The sequence below is a fragment of the Heptranchias perlo genome, chromosome 29 (genome assembly GCF_035084215.1).
Source record: "Heptranchias perlo isolate sHepPer1 chromosome 29, sHepPer1.hap1, whole genome shotgun sequence".
Classification (NCBI taxonomy): Eukaryota; Metazoa; Chordata; class Chondrichthyes; order Hexanchiformes; family Hexanchidae; genus Heptranchias; species Heptranchias perlo.
Window position 1 is genome coordinate 35923985 of NC_090353.1, and position 19448 is coordinate 35943432.

Consider the following 19448-nt stretch of genomic DNA (forward strand, 5'->3'; position numbering starts at 1 on the left):
GGCGTGTTTACTTTCCTGACGGGAGTGGGCGGGCACTCCGTGATTGACGTCCCTGCTGACCTATTAGAATCGGAGAAGCTCGGTCAAGCGCTCAGGCTGCGTGCGCGGTCGGACCAGTGGCAGCGAAGGGAGGGCGGGGCTTAGCGCAGAGTGGGCGGGGTTAGGGTGGCGGGGCTAGCAGGTTAGGTTGCGGCTCGCTGCGCGTAAGGCGGGGCCAGAGCGGCTCGCGATTGGTCGGCGGCGGGTAAGGTTAGGTTGAGGCGGTGGCTGACTGCGGAAAATGGCGGTCGGGGTGTCTGGTCGCTGTCCGCTCCGGCCGTTTCTATGGCGATGAGGCGGGTGGGACCGGCTCGGGCCGAGTGAGGAAAATGACTCAAGGGAAGAAAAAGAAGCGGCTGAACCGCAGCGTCCTTCTGGCGAAGAAGATCATCATCAAGGACGGAGGCACGGTGAGGAGGGGGTGGGGGTCATGGAGGCCAGAGAGGGGCCAAAGGAAGAGTGGGGACAAGAGAGTGGGATGTGGAGGGGGTGGGATGTGGAGGGGGTGGGATATGTCGAGACTGGAGTGGAGGGGGTGGGATATGTCGAATCCAGAGTGGAGGGGTTTGCATGTGGAGGGGGCGGGACATGTCGGGTCCGGATGGGAGGGGGCGGGACATGTCGGGTCCGGATCGGAGGGGGCGGGACATGTCGGGTCCGGATCGGAGGGGGCGGGACATGTCGGGTCCGGATCGGAGGGGGCGGGACATGTCGGGTCCGGATCGGAGGGGGCGGGACATGTCGGGTCCGGATCGGAGGGGGCGGGACATGTCGGGTCCGGATCGGAGGGGGCGGGACATGTCGGGTCCGGATCGGAGGGGGCGGGACATGTCGGGTCCGGATCGGAGGGGGCGGGACATGTCGGGTCCGGATCGGAGGGGGCGGGACATGTCGGGTCCGGATCGGAGGGGGCGGGACATGTCGGGTCCGGATCGGAGGGGGCGGGACATGTCGGGTCCGGATCGGAGGGGGCGGGACATGTCGGGTCCGGATCGGAGGGGGCGGGACATGTCGGGTCCGGATCGGAGGGGGCGGGACATGTCGGGTCCGGATCGGAGGGGGCGGGACATGTCGGGTCCGGATCGGAGGGGGCGGGACATGTCGGGTCCGGATCGGAGGGGGCGGGACATGTCGGGTCCGGATCGGAGGGGGCGGGACATGTCGGGTCCGGATCGGAGGGGGCGGGACATGTCGGGTCCGGATCGGAGGGGGCGGGACATGTCGGGTCCGGATCGGAGGGGGCGGGACATGTCGGGTCCGGATCGGAGGGGGCGGGACATGTCGGGTCCGGATCGGAGGGGGCGGGACATGTCGGGTCCGGATCGGAGGGGGCTGGACATGTCGGGTCCGGATCGGAGGGGGCTGGACATGTCGGGTCCGGATCGGAGGGGGCGGGACATGTCGGGTCCGGAGCGGAGGGGGCGGGACATGTCGGGTCCGGATCGGAGGGGGCGGGACATGTCGGGTCCGGATCGGAGGGGGCGGGACATGTCGGGTCCGGATCGGAGGGGGCGGGACATGTCGGGTCCGGATCGGAGGGGGCGGGACATGTCGGGTCCGGATCGGAGGGGGCGGGACATGTCGGGTCCGGATCGGAGGGGGCGGGACATGTCGGGTCCGGATCGGAGGGGGCGGGACATGTCGGGTCCGGATCGGAGGGGGCGGGACATGTCGGGTCCGGATCGGAGGGGGCGGGACATGTCGGGGCCGGAGCGGAGGGGGCTGGACATGTCGGGTCCGGATCGGAGGGGGCGGGACATGTCGGGTCCGGATCGGAGGGGGCGGGACATGTCGTGTCCGGATCGGAGGGGGCGGGACATGTCGTGTCCGGATCGGAGGGGGCGGGACATGTCGGGTCCGGATCGGAGGGGGCGGGACATGTCGGGTCCGGATCGGAGGGGGCGGGACATGTCGGGTCCGGATCGGAGGGGGCGGGACATGTCGGGTCCGGATCGGAGGGGGCGGGACATGTCGGGTCCGGATCGGAGGGGGCGGGACATGTCGGGTCCGGATCGGAGGGGGCGGGACATGTCGGGGCCAGAGCGGAGGGGGCGGGACATGTTCCGGCGCGGAGCGGAGGGGGCGGGATATGTCGGGCGCGGAGTGGGCGGGGCGGGATGCGGAGGGGGCGTGATACATCGGGCGCGGGGCGGAGGGGGCGGGATACGTGGGGCGCGGGGCGGAGGCGGCGGGATACGTGGGGCGCGGGGCATAGGCGGCGGGATACGTGGGGCGCGGGGCGGAGGCGGCGGGATACGTGGGGCGCGGGGCGGAGGCGGCGGGATACGTGGGGCGCGGGGCGGAGGCAGCGGGATACGCGGGGCGGAGGCGGCGGGATACGTGGGGCGCGGGCGGCGGGATACGTGGGGCGCGGGGCGGAGGCGGCGGGATACGTGGGGCGCGGGGCGGAGGCGGCGGGATACGTGGGGCGCGGGGCGGAGGCGGCAGGATACGTGGGACGCGGGGCGGAGGGGGGCGGGATACGTGGGACGCGGGGCGGAGGGGGCGGGATACGTCGGGTGCGGAGCTGGGGGGCAACTGTTATGGGTGCGGGATAGGCAGTGGGATGGGGTCGACAGCAGTGATAGGAATGAGAGCAACTGGCCACGGAGACTGGAGGTCATGAGGGAGATATGGTAGAACAGATGAAGGAAGAAAAGTTTGTGGCAATGGTTTCATCGAATGGGAGTGACGGGGGCAGAGATGGCACAAAGAACTGGGCGATTGTAAACAAATGAAGTGTTTGGGGATGGAGGGGAAAGATGAATTGGGGGTGTGGAGTGGTAACGATTCAGGTGAAATTGAATGATATGAATGGGTGGTGACAGAATGGGTATGCGGTTTAATTGGAAAGGGGAGGGTAGGCAATGAGCATAGGAAGATCGAGTGGTGAAATGGGTCAGAGGGCTGTTGGGTGACCTACGATAGAGGTATAGAGCACGCACATGGGCTCCGAGGGAGAAATGAGCAGTATTCTGTCTAGGTTTCATTCAAGTAGAGATTTGCCATCCATGGTTACATTAGTGTACTAATAGCCAAAATAACTTGGCTGATGGTTTCACTTTCCTGGCCATGTGTACCACTATCTTTAAGAACTGTAGAAGTTGTCTTACTGTTCTATTTATAGCTAAACCTCTCCTTCAGCTCTCTGCTTTTTATCTCTTGTAGAGCTACTAGGTTTTGGCTTGTTAACCTTGTGGACTTGCAAATTCCTTAGCTCTGGACTACCATGTTGCAATGAGGGTGGTTGCAAATAATGATGCAAGAGAATCTCTTTGAACACCGATTGTTCTCCACAATTTCAGTGAGTTAGGGAAGTCCACATAGGAATGTTTTGATTCCTGCTGTCCGGGGTTTTGTTGAAATAAGTTAGGTCTTGTCTAAGATCAGGAAAATCCTGACCAATAGTGAATCTGAATGGCAGTTTGTAAAGAGCTTTACTATGACTACTGTGTAGCCCAGGATCTACTGCTAGAACTGCCAGGCCAACTTACATTGTTTATTACTCTTCAACTGCTCTGGAGTATACATTTAAAGTGAACTGTGGTAAGGGGGGAGAAAAACACTTATAAAAACACAAAATGCTGGAAACACTCGGCTCAGTCAGCATCATGGAGAGAAAAATACTGTTATTTTTAACGATAGCACCATTTATAATGGATTAAATGGGGACATTTCTGCAGGTATAGTTTAATTTTCCCTCTTTTCCTGGGGTGAAGTATCTGGCCTCTACTTAACAACTCCCAACAGTGGTATGATTTGAAGTTTCAATGTTAAATACTCTCTCTTTCCCCTCCCCTCCCCTGGCACCCCCCCACAATAACTAATAAACATAGAAAGAAACCAACCTGGTAGAAGATGTTGGAAAAGCTCAGCAAGTGAGGCAGCATCTGTGGAGAAAGAAACAGTGTTAACGTTTCAGGCCGAAGGGCTTTCGTCAGAACATTTTCCAGTTCTGATAAAAGGTTTATGACCTGAAACGTTAACTCGGTTTCTTTCTCCACAGATGCTGCTTCACTTGCTGAGCTTTTCCAGCATTTTCTGTTATTTCAGATTTCCAGCATCTGTACTATTTTGCTTTTGGTAGAAGATATTTGTGCTTTTGATCTGCTCACCTTCCTATTTTGCGACTTGGCACCAAGCTGAGGAGCTTTTTAGTGGTGTTATAGATGAGATCAGTCACTGTGTGGCCTCACAATAAACCTGCAGGGCAGCAGCTGTGCTGGCTGCTGATCGAGAGGGATCCCAGTGAGCAGGATCTGTTACTGGCCCAGTTTGGTCTTCAGAATATGAATATCTTGTACTAGGTTGCAGCTTATTCTCTCTCTGTTTTCCAGAATTCAGAGTTGGAAAAGTTCTTTATTGAGAAATCTCACCCTATCACAGTTGATGGCCCCCCTTACAGATCAAACAATTAAAGTGAATTCCAGTTGTTAACAATCTGTTGCCCATTTCAGGAAATTGTTTTGAATATTGTGGTTTGGACCGTGCTGCTGATATCACTGGGGATATCAGTGTGAGGGAGTTTCATTAACATCAGCCTAGATAAAGTCATTCATGTGGAGTGTTGTCGTTCTGTTGTACCAGTTCCATAAACCTGTTCAGTTGACACTGTTGCAACAATCTCATCAGCACTCAATCTTGAATAAAAAGATGTAAAAAAAAAGTAACAGGAAAAAGTTATAGTACATTAAAATCATTGTGAATGTCTAACTGCTTTTAAAGAGGTTGCATTGGTGAGTCTCCCTTTTTGTGTTGGTTTGTTGCCAAATTCAATAATCAGATGATTAGTTGATCCATTTGGATCAAGTATGAGGGGCACTTAAAACCTGTTTTTTTGATGTGCGTGGGAGGAAAGAGAAGAAATGTCACTAATTCAGAAACAAACCAGATATGCTGTCAACTGGTTGGAATCTGGTGCTTGCTGTTAAAGTGGCTGCACAGTATGGAGTAGTGCTTTGCTTCATACAATGGGGATGTTCGCTGATGATTGCACAGTGTTCAGTTCCATTCGCAATCCCTCAGATAATGAAGCAGTCCGTGCCCGCATGCAACATCCAGGCTTGGGCTGATAAGTGGCAGGTAACATTCGCTCCAGACAAGTGCCAGACAATGACCATCTCCAACAAGAGAGAGTCTAACCACCTCCCCTTGACATTGAATGGCATTACCATCGCCGAATCCCCCACCATCATCAACCTGGGGTCACCATTGATCAGAAACTTAACTGGACCAGCCACATAAATACTGTGGCTACAAGAGCAGGTCAGAGGCTGGCTATTCTGCGGCGAGTGACTCCCCAAACCCTTTCTACCATCTACAAGGCACAAGTCAGGAGTGTGATGGAATACTCTTCGCTTGCCTGAATGAGTGCAGCTTTAACAACACTCAAGAAGCTTGACACCATCCAGGACAAAGCAGCCCGCTTGATTGGCACCCTATCCACCATCCTAAACATTCACTCCCTCCACCACCGCAAACCGTGGCTGCAGTGTGTATCATCTACAGGATGCACTGCAGCAACTCGCCAAGGATTCTTTGGCAGCACCTCCCAAACCCGCGACCTCTACCACCTAGAAGGACAAGGGCAGCAGGCACATGGGAACAACATCACTTGCACATTCCTCTCCAAGTCACACACCATCCCGACTTGGAAATATATCGCTGTTCCTTCATCGTCGCTGGGTCAAAATCCTGGAACGCCCTACCTAACAGCACTGTGGGAGAACCTTCACGACGTGGACTGCAGCGGTTCAAGAAGGCAGCTCGCCACCACCTTCTCAAGGGCAATTAGGGATGGGCAATATATGCTGGCCTTGGTAATGACGCCCACACCCCATGAATGAATTTTTAAAAAATGTCTATTGGGTAGGATGGCCTCATTATTGTTGGTAGTATACTGTGTAATTTTCTCTAGAACTTGGGCTCATTTAAAAAAATTTCTATCCATCTCTTTTATTTTTGTAATATATTCATTCTGGGGATGTGGGTGTCGCTAGCAAGGCCAGCATTTATTGCCCATCCCTAGTTGCCCTTGAGAAGGTGGCATTGGGGCTGCTTCTTGAACTGCTGCAGTCCGTGTGGTGAAGGTGCTCCCACAGTGCTGTTAGATAGGGAGTTCCAGGATCTTGACTCAGCATCGATGAAGGAACGGCCTATATATGTTCAAGTTGGGATGGTGTGTGACTGGGAGGTGATGGTGCTCCCATGCACTTGCTGCTCTTGTCCTTCTAGGTGGTAGAGGTCGCAGGTTTGGGAGATGCTGTCGAAGAGTTATTTGAATTAGAATTTTGCAGAAAGTTGTACAGCACTGGGTTCTCCTTTTAACAGATTTATATGGTTATGCTCCATAGATTGCAGACAATGGCTGCAGTGTATTACAAAACCATAATGCATTAAGGGGGTTAGGAATGTGTCAAGCAGTATACATGGTCACCCTAAGCTCCACAAGGATACTTACCTTCCAATGAGGGGTACATATCCACACCCATCTGTCACTGAGAGGGTAGGTGAGGAGCTTGATTCCTGACTTCTGCCTATGTCCTATACCAGTGGGTACAACATAACAGTCCGGCAAAAGTATAGGCATTTTTGGGAATGAGAGAAGGTCATTTGGCCAAACAAGCCCATTTTTTCATTGATCAACCCCACCTACCTGCCTTCTCCTTATATCCCTCAATTTCTTCTTTCTCCAAAATGCATCTGATTATCTGTGATGCCACATTATACTGTCTGCTTCAGTAGTTTATCTGGTAATCCAGTCCATAATTCTGGTGCTTTTTCTGGCTTTTATTCCCAGCTTTTTGACTTTTTAAAAAAAAACATTTGTCCCCTTCACAGGAAACAATTTGCCTTACTCTGCTTTGTCAATTCCCTTCATGATCTTAAACCTTAATGAGCTCACCTCAAAGTCTCCTTTTTGCAAGGAAAACGAGCTTTAATTTTTCAATTTTCATTTATGTAAATTCCTGATGCCTGGAATTGCTCCCTTTGCTTGCCTCTGCTTTCTGAAAGGTAGTGATATCTTTCCTTTGAATCAGTAACTAGAATTGCATACAGTACACTGATGGGATGGTGCCAATCTTTAAGTCTTCACACTAGGTGCTAATGTTTGCAAAGATCCCAACCTGATTTCCCAAGCTGCAGGGAACTGCTGTGACTCCACCTGGCATCTGCTGAACTGGCTTGCTTAGATCAGGAACTAAGTGTGCAGGAATTGAACCCGTGTCCTCCTGCTCAGAACCACTCATATGTTTTTGCTCCAACTCACAGTGCTGCCCAGAATGTTTAAAAAGCCTTGAACTCTGTCCTCAAAATAAGTCATTTTCAAATAATATTTACACAGCATCACTTTGCTTTCCCATTGGAGAATCAGCATCAGCGTTCTTATCTCTGGTTATTGGGGCCAAGGTTTTCAACCTGGTAAAAAAGAGGGGATATATTTTTAAAAAATGAAACTAGACCAGGGGTGTATTCCAGATAGCTGACAGGAAGAAAGGATTTTTACTAAGAAATGAAGCACTGTATCCTAGAGGCATAATGCTACGATATATAATTTTTTTTGAAAACAGATATATAAAGAAAGAAAGACTTACATTTATATGGTGCCTTTCATGACCTAAGGGCGTCCCAAAGCACTTTACAGCCAATGACACTTTTGAAGTGTAGTCACTTGTAGGAAACATAGGTATAATACTTGTGGCCCAGCACATCATGTGATGCATGCATATTATCTCCTATATGTGGAATACAGAATTTGTTTTATTGTGCGAGGTAGCCTGACCGGAATTACTTTCCTGCAATCCACTGTCAACGAAAATTCAACAATAGTATGCTCACTCTTGGATCATCAGTGAATGTTTGCTGTAACCATGGCAACTCTCTATCCATAGCTGACCGAAAGCATTCTGGGGTGTCAATAGCACCCTTGGGGGGGGGGGGAAATACACCTCCAGCTGAATCCATGGCAAACATCTACAACTATCTAAAGAGCCAAGCAAATCACTCTGCAAATTTGTATCTTAATAACCCTTATCACGGAGTCTTTAACTAAACCATAGCTCGTATTATGTGAATCACAAGGACAGGTGCCTCTAACGTTGCAGATACTACAATGTACCATTGCACAACAACAAAAAAGACCTCCATTCCAACTGAACTCGTACTAGGCCAATAAATTTAATAATTTACCCCACAAATGTGTTACATATGCTTAATTAATGGAAGATACTGAATGTAAAGTTCTTGAATACCAGGATTAACACTCAGGGTAGCTGTAAACTATGCAGTCGTCTTTCCTAATCCAGGCAGACAATCCAAATTAAGTGCTCAGGGAGATCTGCATTGTCAGAGGTTCTATCCTTCCGATGAAACATTAAACCAAGGCCCCACCTCTACTTGCTTGGGTGGCCGTTAACGATACTATTTGAAGAGCAGAGAGTTCTCTTGGTGTCCTGGTCAGCACTTTCCCCCTCAGCTAACACCGCCAAAACAGATCAACTGTTCATTCATCTCATTTGCTGTTTGTGGGACCTTGCCATGTTTGCCTGCAAAACAACAGTGATTGCATTTCAAAAGTATTTAATTGGCTGTGAAATGCTTTGGGACACCCTAAGGTCATGAAAGACACTACAAATGCAAGTTTGTTCTTTCTTGCATATCAACAGTCACTTGCAGTCCCTCCAAAAAAAAATCATTGTGCATGAAAAGATTTGAGATGTTTCTGAAAGATGTGATAAAGCATCGTATAAATACAAGCCTATTTCTATTTTCTTTGCTTCCTTTTGGAATTTTTTTTTTATTGAATCACCTGGGTGATGGGCCAAGGCAGTGGTGCAGGGCACCAGCAAGGTTGAGTAGGAGAGATGATGTATTCAATTGAGAAGAAGTGAGTAGATGGTGCCAAGGTTGGATTTTAAAAGCCTGAAATGGAATGCAGGATGAGGTGAGGGAGGTAAGGAGTTCCACAGTTTTTGAGGAAAGAGTAAACTAGAGTAGGAAACAACGAGAATGCATGGAAGAGGAAGAGTGTGTAAGGTGGCGTGTTTGGAGCTTAGAAGGAACAAGGAAGGGTAGTTCAGAAGAGCACTCTACATAGCCCGTCTGTCTATTGTGTTCTGCCCTAGAGCAGGTCCTAACTCAAGTCTCACATATGAGATTTTTGAGCCACTTACTAGGGAAGAGGAGCTGAGGTGGATTCCCGTTGCTTTCCTCGTGGTTCTTATCTTCGGAGTACCTTCTCCCAGGTGGGCTCCAACCAAGGCTGAGGAACCCCACCTACTCTTAACAATGGGGGCGGGACACCCGCGTTTCTATATGTTAATTTATTTCACAGAAGATATTTCATTGTTTAGCCCATAACGAAGGGATGGCTTTTCTCACAGGCCAACATAAGCTGATTTCTTCAATTATTAAGTGTTCACTCTCTGTCAACCAGCTTAATTGTGCATTTTAAAAGCATTTGTATCATTTTAATTGCAGGCAGCAGTCTCCAGATTGTGGTTTTATTTACAAAGTATGGATTTGATTTACGGCCAAACTCACAACTTGTAGCAGAGAGTGCAGCAGGTTCTGTGACTTAGATTGCAGGCTGAGTAATTTCCAGTTCAGTTAAGTGCTTATTCTAACTGAACTTGCTGCAATCTGTAAGCTATTGATGTACTAAAGCTCTTGGTAAAGTGAAGTCTAGTTCATGGTAGACGTGATTTAACTGTTCTACTGTAGGACACAACGTCACATTTTGCATCTCACTTTCCCCTCCTGTTAGGCCAGAGGTGGGGGAGGGAAGGAAGGAAGGGAGGGAGGGGAGGGTGGGGGAGGGAAGGAAGGAAGGAAGGAAGGGAGGGGAGGGTGGGGGAGGGAAGGAAGGAAGGGAGGGTGGGGGAGGGAAGGAAGGGAGGGTGGGGGAGGGAAGGAAGGGAGGGTGGGGGAGGGAAGGAAGGAAGGGAGGGTGGGGCAGGGAAGGAAGGGAGGGTGGGGCAGGGAAGGAAGGGAGGGTGGGGCAGGGAAGGAAGGAAGGGAGGGTGGGGGAAGGGAGGGTGGGGGAAGGAAGGAAGGAAGGGAGGGTGGGGGAAGGAAGGAAGGGAGGGTGGGGGAAGGAAGGGAGGGTGGGGGAGGGAAGGAAGGAGGGGAGGGTGGGGGAGGGAAGGAAGGAGGGGAGGGTGGGGGAGGGAAGGAAGGAAGGGAGGGTGGGGGAGGGAAGGAAGGAAGGAAGGGAGGGTGGGGGAAGGAAGGAAGGGAGGGTGGGGGAGGGAAGGAAGGAAGGGAGGGTGGGGGAAGGAAGGAAGGAAGGGAGGGTGGGGGAAGGAAGGAAGGGAGGGTGGGGGAGGGAAGGAAGGAAGGGAGGGTGGGGGAGGGAAGGAAGGGAGGGTGGGGGAGGGAAGGAAGGAAGGGAGGGTGGGGGAGGGAAGGAAGGAAGGGAGGGTGGGGGAGGGAAGGAAGGAAGGAAGGGAGGGTGGGGGAGGGAAGGAAGGAAGGGAGGGTGGGGGAAGGAAGGGAGGGTGGGGGAAGGAAGGGAGGGTGGGGGAAGGAAGGGAGGAAGGGTGGGGGAGGGAAGGAAGGAAGGGTGGGGGAGGGAAGGAAGGAAGGGAGGGTGGGGGAAGGAAGGAAGGAAGGGAGGGTGGGGGAAGGAAGGAAGGGAGGGTGGGGGAAGGAAGGGAGGGTGGGGGAGGGAAGGAAGGAGGGGAGGGTGGGGGAGGGAAGGAAGGAGGGGAGGGTGGGGGAGGGAAGGAAGGAAGGGAGGGTGGGGGAGGGAAGGAAGGAAGGAAGGGAGGGTGGGGGAAGGAAGGAAGGGAGGGTGGGGGAGGGAAGGAAGGAAGGGAGGGTGGGGGAAGGAAGGAAGGGAGGGTGGGGGAAGGAAGGAAGGAAGGGAGGGTGGGGGAAGGAAGGAAGGGAGGGTGGGGGAGGGAAGGAAGGAAGGGAGGGTGGGGGAGGGAAGGAAGGGAGGGTGGGGGAGGGAAGGAAGGAAGGGAGGGTGGGGGAGGGAAGGAAGGAAGGGAGGGTGGGGGAGGGAAGGAAGGAAGGGAGGGTGGGGGAGGGAAGGAAGGAAGGAAGGGAGGGTGGGGGAGGGAAGGAAGGAAGGGAGGGTGGGGGAAGGAAGGGAGGGTGGGGGAAGGAAGGGAGGAAGGGTGGGGGAGGGAAGGAAGGAAGGGTGGGGGAGGGAAGGAAAGAAGGGAGGGTGGGGGAGGGAAGGAAAGAAGGGAGGGTGGGGGAGGGAAGGAAGGAAGGGAGGGTGGGGGAGGGAAGGAAGGAAGGGAGGGTGGGGGAGGGAAGGAAGGAAGGGAGGGTGAGGGAGGGAAGGAAGGGAGGGTGGGGGAGGGAAGGGAGGGAGGGAGGGGGAGGGAAGGAAGGGAGGGTGGGGGAGGGAGGGGAGGAAGGGAGGGTAGGGGAGGGAGGGGAGGAAGGGAGGGTGGGGGGAGGGAGGGAGAATGGGGAAGGAGGGGGGGAGGGAAGGAAAGGAGGGTGAGGAGGAAGGGAGGGAGGGAGGGAAGGAAGGGAGGGGGGGGGAGGGTGGGGGATGCGTACCGAGGTTATCAGGGGAGTGGGGAGGAAGATAACATGGCCAAGAATAAGAGCCAGCGACCAATACAACCTTGCATAGCCAGAGGAGATGTATTGTGGGCTGATCTCAGCACAACATGTTTGAATCCCCGCTGATTTCTACAGGTGGACCTATCAGAGCTACTTTTGGTGCAGCAATATTCAGTTACTATGCACCATAAGCTGCTCTAATATGTCCAATCAGCACTGCTTCTGGCACAACAGTAATCGGTCTGGTATTATAAAAGGTAGATGAAATACCAGATAATATAAGCAAGGTCAATGTGGACCCCTGGACTAGTTTCAATTGCCAAAGGGGCTTGGAGAGGAATTTTCCAGATTTTTTTTCCTAATTGGTTTTGGGTTTTAATCCGTTTCTTTGCCTCTCCCAGGAGATTACATGGCTGCTGGTGATACTTCAGGCATCACGACTGTGTGGGGCAGGCTTGATGGACCAGATGGTCTTTTCCTGCCCGTTGTCCTCGTATGTTTGTATGACTGAAGGCAGGGTTTTGCACTTTGAACTTCTCTTAATTTCTCCCTCCCCCACCCCTCAGTTTTTGAAACCAATAGGATTGACCTCCGCCATCTTCTTGGGGACTACAAAATACTGGTTCTTTGAAAAATTGTGAGGGGGTATGAATGGGGCATTAATCTCCGAAGGGGGGTCTAAGCACAAAAAGTTTGTGGACCTCTATGTTAGGCAAACATGAAATTAACAGAAGATGAGAAAACTCGTTAAGGTAGAGAATAACTTGATACAGTAAACTGGCATAAACATTACATAAAACATTACTTAAGATTGTGTATTCCTTGCTGCATTTACCTTAGGGATCTGTATATATTAAAAATCTTGTGTCTTTCTGCATTTTCGGTCACCATTTCCGTTATAAATTCCCATATCCACATTTATAATGGAAGCTGCCTGTGTGTGTAAGCTTGTTGTGCTGTAATTACACCCTCCTGCCAGTGGATGCACTGTAGCAGCACTGCTGATGGGACGGTGTCATTACAGCATGACAAATTTACATGGGCATTTCCCATTATAAATGTGGACACAGGAGTGTATAATGGAAATATAAAAATAAGGGCAGTATTTATGATTTTAAAATGGGATCTGAATTATGTCTGTTCCCTGGCCCAATTATCCCTCATCAACTAAGCCTGCTTCACCTGAAGACTACTTTCCTATGTGCACTGCCACGGGAGATTGACTAGCACTTCATAAATCCTTAGAGCTTTATTTTCAGGGTTTACAATGATGTCCAAACCTCCACACTGTGTTACATTGTGAACTGGCCAAACCACTGTCATTCTGTATGTTATGTACAAGTTTCTTAATCCCTCTGTATTGTTTGAATATTGGATAGAGATTAAGCTGTAGCTGGGTGCGTATTGTGAGACCATAATACAGTTGAGAGAATGAAGCTCAGGTGACTTTGTGCTGACTTCCCATCCTCATGAGCATGTTACAGTCTCGGGCAAACTCCCAGATACTGTTCAGGAGCTAGCCTGTTCTAGATTTGCTGCCCCTGAGGTGCTTTTGTTTGTATTTCTGTGTTTTGGAACAGGAAAATCACATGTCTTGCAACTAGATAACGAAAGATAGGAGTATGATAGGAGTGGCTGAGCTAGCAGCAAGTGAAGGTTTCGCAGAGAAATAATGTATCCCATGAATAATACTTTTGTATATATTAAATGAAAGAAAAAGATACCTGGAAGTGTAATCGAGGAATATGTATCAGATTATAAACCACAAGAGCAAAGTTTGAATGGTTTGTAACTGTCATCCGTTCCTGCAGATCGGATTACTGCCTTGAAATTGCTCCAGGATATCTGCTGCATTTTTAATGTGTTGTAAATGCTATGGAGTGGTTTTTATTCAGGTCTTGGGCTGCTTTAGTGCTGGCATTGCAGACTTTGGCTCTGTATTGTTGGTGTGCAGTTATATGTTCACACTGAACAATTGCTAACCAAAATACTTACTGCAAGCTTATGCAAAATGCAAAAATTCTTTGGGCAGTAAATGTTGTTTCTCTGTAACCTGCTTGTTCTTATGTCACTGTGTCCTGATTATCTTTTTGTAATAGTCCTCCACTGATGTCCACTGTGGTATCACGTGGGGATGGCATGTGCCTATTTTTAATTTTGGACAGCATCCAACTAAACCTGGAGTGGCTGAGTATTTTTCAGCAATAGAAAATTGGAGTGGGTGGAGAATACATTTTTTAATCTCATTAATTTTCTTTCCTACCTTCCTCTCCTGAAGCTTTTGGCTGAGGTAAGGTTCCATAGTTGCTGGTTACCTACTGGTGGAAATCGTTAGTCATATTTGAGCCAAGACAGTGAGGGCTGGCAAGCTATCCAGTTGTGTGGTACCATAGCTGAGCTAGATCCTGCTCTCATCCTACATCGAAACACAAGCACACGTACACACTTTGTAGTAGGGAACTCTAGGTAATGATTAGGGCTGGGAACCATGGCCAATTTTTACCTTTCCTATCCTGGGGCTGTTGAGGCTAATTTAGTGTTGCTACTGCCCCCCTGGATGACAGCAGCTAATTAAGCATAGGCCATAGATCAAAGCTGGGACTTTTCTGGTACTTAAGGCTCAGCTATTTGCTGGATAAACTCAGAGCTGTCAGGGTGGTAATTTTTATGATGTTTAGCATTATGAGGGAGAATAAAAATCGTACTGCAGTGACGGAGGGAATTGGAGGGTGACAGCGCGGGCTCGATATCCTTCGCGCCACTGAGTCTCTCTCATCTTGGTCATGCTGGTGTAGGCAAACAGAGGCCAGAAGGGGGGCATCCTTGGCCTGTCCTCGCATTCCTCCAGTCAGTGGTCAGATCAGGCCGTTGGCGAAGGTCACTTTCCCCTTCCAGGTTGCAGATGCTGCATAGCACAGAGGGTCAAGAGAGAAAATTAAATGCAGGGAAAATTTGGGGAGGGGGCGGGGGGGGGGTGGAGAAAGAGAATTACATTTTTGAAGCGAGGGGAAACTTAAAACAGCAGGAACTTTTGCACATTTCATCTTACTAATTTTATATTATTAAAATCACAAAACTATTGCTTATGTGATTCGCCTTTTAAGTTGCAGCAATTCTGAGATGGGGGAAGTTTAAGGAGTTATCAGTTTTGGGGATTTTTTTTTTAAAAGCAGTAGAAATTGACGGATGATTTTAAAATCCAGCAATTTATGAGGGAATATCAGCAAAATTAACCCCAAAATGGAGAACCATAGGCCCCAACTACCCAAGGCATCCCTATCATATAACCAAGAATAACATGGAGGGAATGCATTGTGAAATTGCTGCTTTTTGGTTGTGAGCTTGTAATGCACACAAGCTGCCACAGGATTGCACAAATGTGTCTGTAATTCACCTGTGAGCATATGTAATTTGCCTCTCCAGCTTCAGGCATTGGTTCTCTCTCCACCTTGGGATCAGTATCTTAATGCTTATTTACTGTTTCGTCATTGTGTCACCCCCTACTGTAACTCACTCTTTCTTGGGACCTTCAGTGTGAAATTCCTCACCTCCCTCAGTCTCCCCATCCTACAATCCACACACATTTAAAACCCACACTTGGCATTATCTAATCACTGATTCTGATTTACCTTGCCTTCTGTCTTAGTCTTTTCAACTTTATAATTGTAAACAATTTTACAACACCAAGTTATAGTCCAGCAATTTTATTTTAAATTCACAAGCTTTCGGAGGCTACCTCCTTCCTCAGGTGAACGATGTGGACATCGTTCACCTGAGGAAGGAGGTAGCCTCCGAAAGCTTGTGAATTTAAAATAAAATTGCTGGACTATAACTTGGTGTTGTAAAATTGTTTACAATTGTCAACCCCAGTCCATCACCGGCATCTCCACATCACAACTTTATAATAGTCATGCAGTAAATTACTTCTGAAGTACGCTGACTGTTGTTCTGTAGACAGATGCAATAGCCATTATGGACTAACAATACCCCAGAAAGAACCATGAGATCAATAACCAAGTCAAAAAATGTTGGCAGCATTGGTTGAGGGAGGAATGTTGGTCAAGACACCAGCAGAACTTCCTACTCTTCAGATAGTGCTATGGGGTTTCAAAGTCTGTGTGGAACAGGCAGATGGATCTTCAGTTTAATGCCTTACACAACATCTTGGACGGTGCAGCACTCCCTCCTTGGGGTGTCAGTCTAGATTAGGCGCTCAAGCATAGGAGATGGATTATGATATAGATGAGTGGATGTGCAGGAATGGCCTGTGATGCCACCTTCTCCTCTCTTTCCCCCCCCCCCCAAACCTAATTTCTCTGTATTGCAGCACACTGTATGAGGGGCTGGTCTATACTGAGCTGTGATCTTGCTGCTCTCAGATCTAGAACTTGAGTGAGGAATTGATGCGAACTGCAACTTTGTGATATGGCATGTTGGCGCTCCAAAGAGTTCCCCTGCTGTCTTGGGCTCTTGCTGTGAGCTGCATTTTAATTGCTGGTGTACTCAGAAGTCATTTATTGGAAGAATATAAATACAAAGTGAAAGGCATTAATTTATTAAAGGTGTTGACCTTCAAAATCTAATCTTTTCATATATCTGAATGATAAAGTCAGCAGATTCATGCTCTTGCGTGTTGAAGTTATAAATCAAAGTAGAATTTGTTTCACTTTGTATACTACACCACACTGGTGATGTTATGTATCAGCATGGAGTTGCTTCCAGCAGCTTCAAATAAAAAAGTGCTCAATTTGATTTCTGCCCCTCTAGTTGTTTTCTTCTTCTGTCCTGAAGGCACTGGCTTGCACTGGGGTATTGTTTAATGGACACTGGCTGCAGTATCTGGCCCAAGTGGTGATCGTTGAGCCTTGAGAGTGAGTGCAATAATCGGAAGCAGACTGATATCTTTGCTCCCCTAGCTCACCCCAGTTGAGATGAGATAACCTGGCACAGACCCCACGGGGATTGAGCCTGGGATCTTCTGGTCTGTATGACTTGGTATTACACTGGGCAGCACATTTAACAAAGCTAACATTGGGCATTGATAGAAATTTTAAAACATGCATTTGCAATCAAAATGGCACCCTATTTGACCTGTGATTTTTAGCTGTAGAGTATGGAATTGATGCCACTCACAGAAGGATAATCACCAGAAATTATCAAGGGGTTAACTGTGTCTTCCCCTTCTGCCCCATGGGATAATTATTACGTATTCAGTGACTAAACACAGTATTCTCTGATTACTATCTGCAAATGCTTCAGTCTCGGGAGGAATGAGCGTTATGCTGATCAGTTACAGCGCACAGCGGGTAGAATTTTTTTTCCCCATCAGGAACATGAGCCTTGGTTGTTTTTACCCCCTTCCTCCTGCTTCAATAGCTGGGGAGGAGGATAAAGAGACTAATTGCAGTATGCTGGGTATGATCAGCCAGCTCTGCACAAATCAGATACCTGGGTCTGTATGGCTCTGTACCACACCAAGCACAGTATTGGCAAGATTTTTTTAATACAGCCCCAAGCTGAATATGTTCGTACCCCCAATTGTCAATTCTGTTATCTGAAAGGTCTAACATCTTGTCTGCAGAAACACTGAGTTTTGTATCAAACTAACTTTTAGGAATAACTGAGGATCTGTAGCTGGGCAGAAGTTTTTTGTTAACACCAAGGTTTTTGAACAGTTTAAATGCAAGTCTACCTGTGATTGGTTTTGAGTGGATTTGATATTTTTGGGGGCAAGATTCTGCCTGGACTTTGCAACGATCAACTGAGACATGGGTCAGTTTCCTACCAGTACTGAAATATTTTGTCGGAGGGGGAGAAAGGTTATGCTGTGCCAAGCAAATTTGAAAATTATCCACGTTTTCCAAATCACAAACTATACTCTTTTTACAAATGTATGTTCCCCCAAAAATACTATTTTAAAAAAAAAACAGGAGCACCTTTAATGTAGAACAATATTAGAACAAAGAAAAAACAGATGATAGCGTCACTGGGATTTACTGAAATGTAACAGTCGGCATGTGAAATTTCGTACTATGTCTCGTATTGAACTGCCACAGATTCCATCCCCCTCCTTAACCACTGTCTGAGGCTGAACTGGACTGTTTGCAACTTTGGCACCCTGTTTGACCTGAGCTGAGCTTCTGACCCCGTATCCTCTCCATCACAAAGACTGCCTACTTCCGCCTTCGTAATATCACCCGTCTCTGCCCTGACTCAGCCCATCTGCTTCTGAAACCCTTACCTGTGCTTTTGTCCAGACTTGACTATTCCAATGCTCTCCGGGCCAGCCTGCCATCTTCCTCCCTCTGTAAACTTCAGCTCATCCAAAGCTTTGCTGCCCGTATTGTGCCTCGCACTAAGTCCCGTTCATCCCTCACCCCTGTGCTCGCTGACCTACATTATCTTCTGGTCCAGCCACGCCTCGATTTTAATATTCTCATCCTTGTATTCCAATCTCTCCATGGCCTCGCCCCTCCCTATCTCTGTAACCTCCTCCAGCCCTACAACCTTCCGATTTCATTTCACCTACAATACACTTGCAAGGAGCAATCAGCTCTCCAGCCAAGTGGGGAAGACAAGACCTGGAAAATGCAATATCATAAACTTTTGATTTAACATTTTTGCATTGAATTCTGTACACGCTTGGGCATGAAACTGTGTGAACAATATGAAATTTGAAAAAAGTTTCTATCTGCCTCATGGCAAGTAGGTTAAAAAATAACCTGAACAGGATGCAGAACATGAAATAATTACATTTTTAAAAATTATCTTTCAATAAAATCCCATTTCTGTAAAGGTCTGGATGGTGCAGTGGGTTAGGCATTGTCCTTTCAAATCCACACTGGCATCAAAGGCTCTTTCTATTGGTGTTAGGGTCACAAGATAATTACAAATGAGGAAGACCTGGTGGCTCATAATTCATCCATTGTTTCATAAATGATTCCGGGGTTTTCGCCTCCACTTTAGCCGAAAGTCCGTCTCTGGGAAGAAGAGCTCCCTGATACCACTAAAAGGTAAATTTAAGACAGGTGCGAGCATGTATGTCCTTGTTCTACTGCCACAGTGTAATTTGAAGTAATATTCCAGGTTTACCTCTTCGGCTCCCATAACAATCCTATATATATCTCTATACCCCTCAGACACCTCCTTTCTCGGCTGCAAGTTTCTCCAGTCTTTCCTCATAACTGAGCCCTCTGACACTTTGGATTAGCCTTGTGGCTCTTCTCTGCACTGCGTCCAACACCTGAATGTCTCCCTTGTTTCTCAGCAACCAGGACTGGATGCAGTACTTGAGGTGCAGTCTGACCAGAGTGATGTGCAGTTTGATCGCAACTCCCTCTGACTGGTATTCTACCGTTTTGGCTGTATAGTTCAGCATCCACTGGGCTTTGTTCATTGCTGTTCTGCATTGGTTGGATATGTTGAACACTTGAGTCCACTAAGACTCCTGGGTTTCTTTCAAGTATTTAGTTATTTCAACATCATTGATGGAGTACGTGTTGCCCCTTTACCCTTCTAATGCGCTGTACTTTACACTTAGATTTGATCTGCCATTGTTCTACCCACTTACGTATTTTGTCCAACTCATTCTGTAATTTCTGTGCTGCCTCCTCTGATACACTGCCCCTCCTAGTTTGGTATCGGCTGCAGATTTTATTAATTTGCGTTGAGGTTCAGTCCAGGTCACTGACGCAGATTAAAAAGCCATAAGTGGATTTGGCCAGACTTCATCTATTTGCACAGTATAGAACTGAACAAATTGGAAATCTCACTAAGTGACTATAAAAATGACCGGTGTGGAAAATGGGGAAAATGTCAATGGTGCTTTTCTGAGGCACCTTGATTATGCCCTCATTGCACCAAATTTCATTGTTACTCTT

The 19448-nt window shown here is 48.7% G+C and overlaps 1 protein-coding gene across 1 annotated transcript in view; it reads left to right on the plus strand.

Moving 5' to 3' along the window:
- The first annotated feature begins 270 nt into the window (after positions 1-270).
- LOC137299630 (hippocampus abundant transcript 1 protein-like) overlaps positions 271-19448 on the plus strand; it is a 58507-nt gene continuing 39329 nt past the window's right edge. Inside the window, exon 1 of the mRNA XM_067968532.1 lies at positions 271-449. Coding sequence (XP_067824633.1) covers positions 369-449 — 81 coding nt within the window. The 5' untranslated portion in view covers positions 271-368. The remainder of the gene's footprint in view (positions 450-19448) is intronic.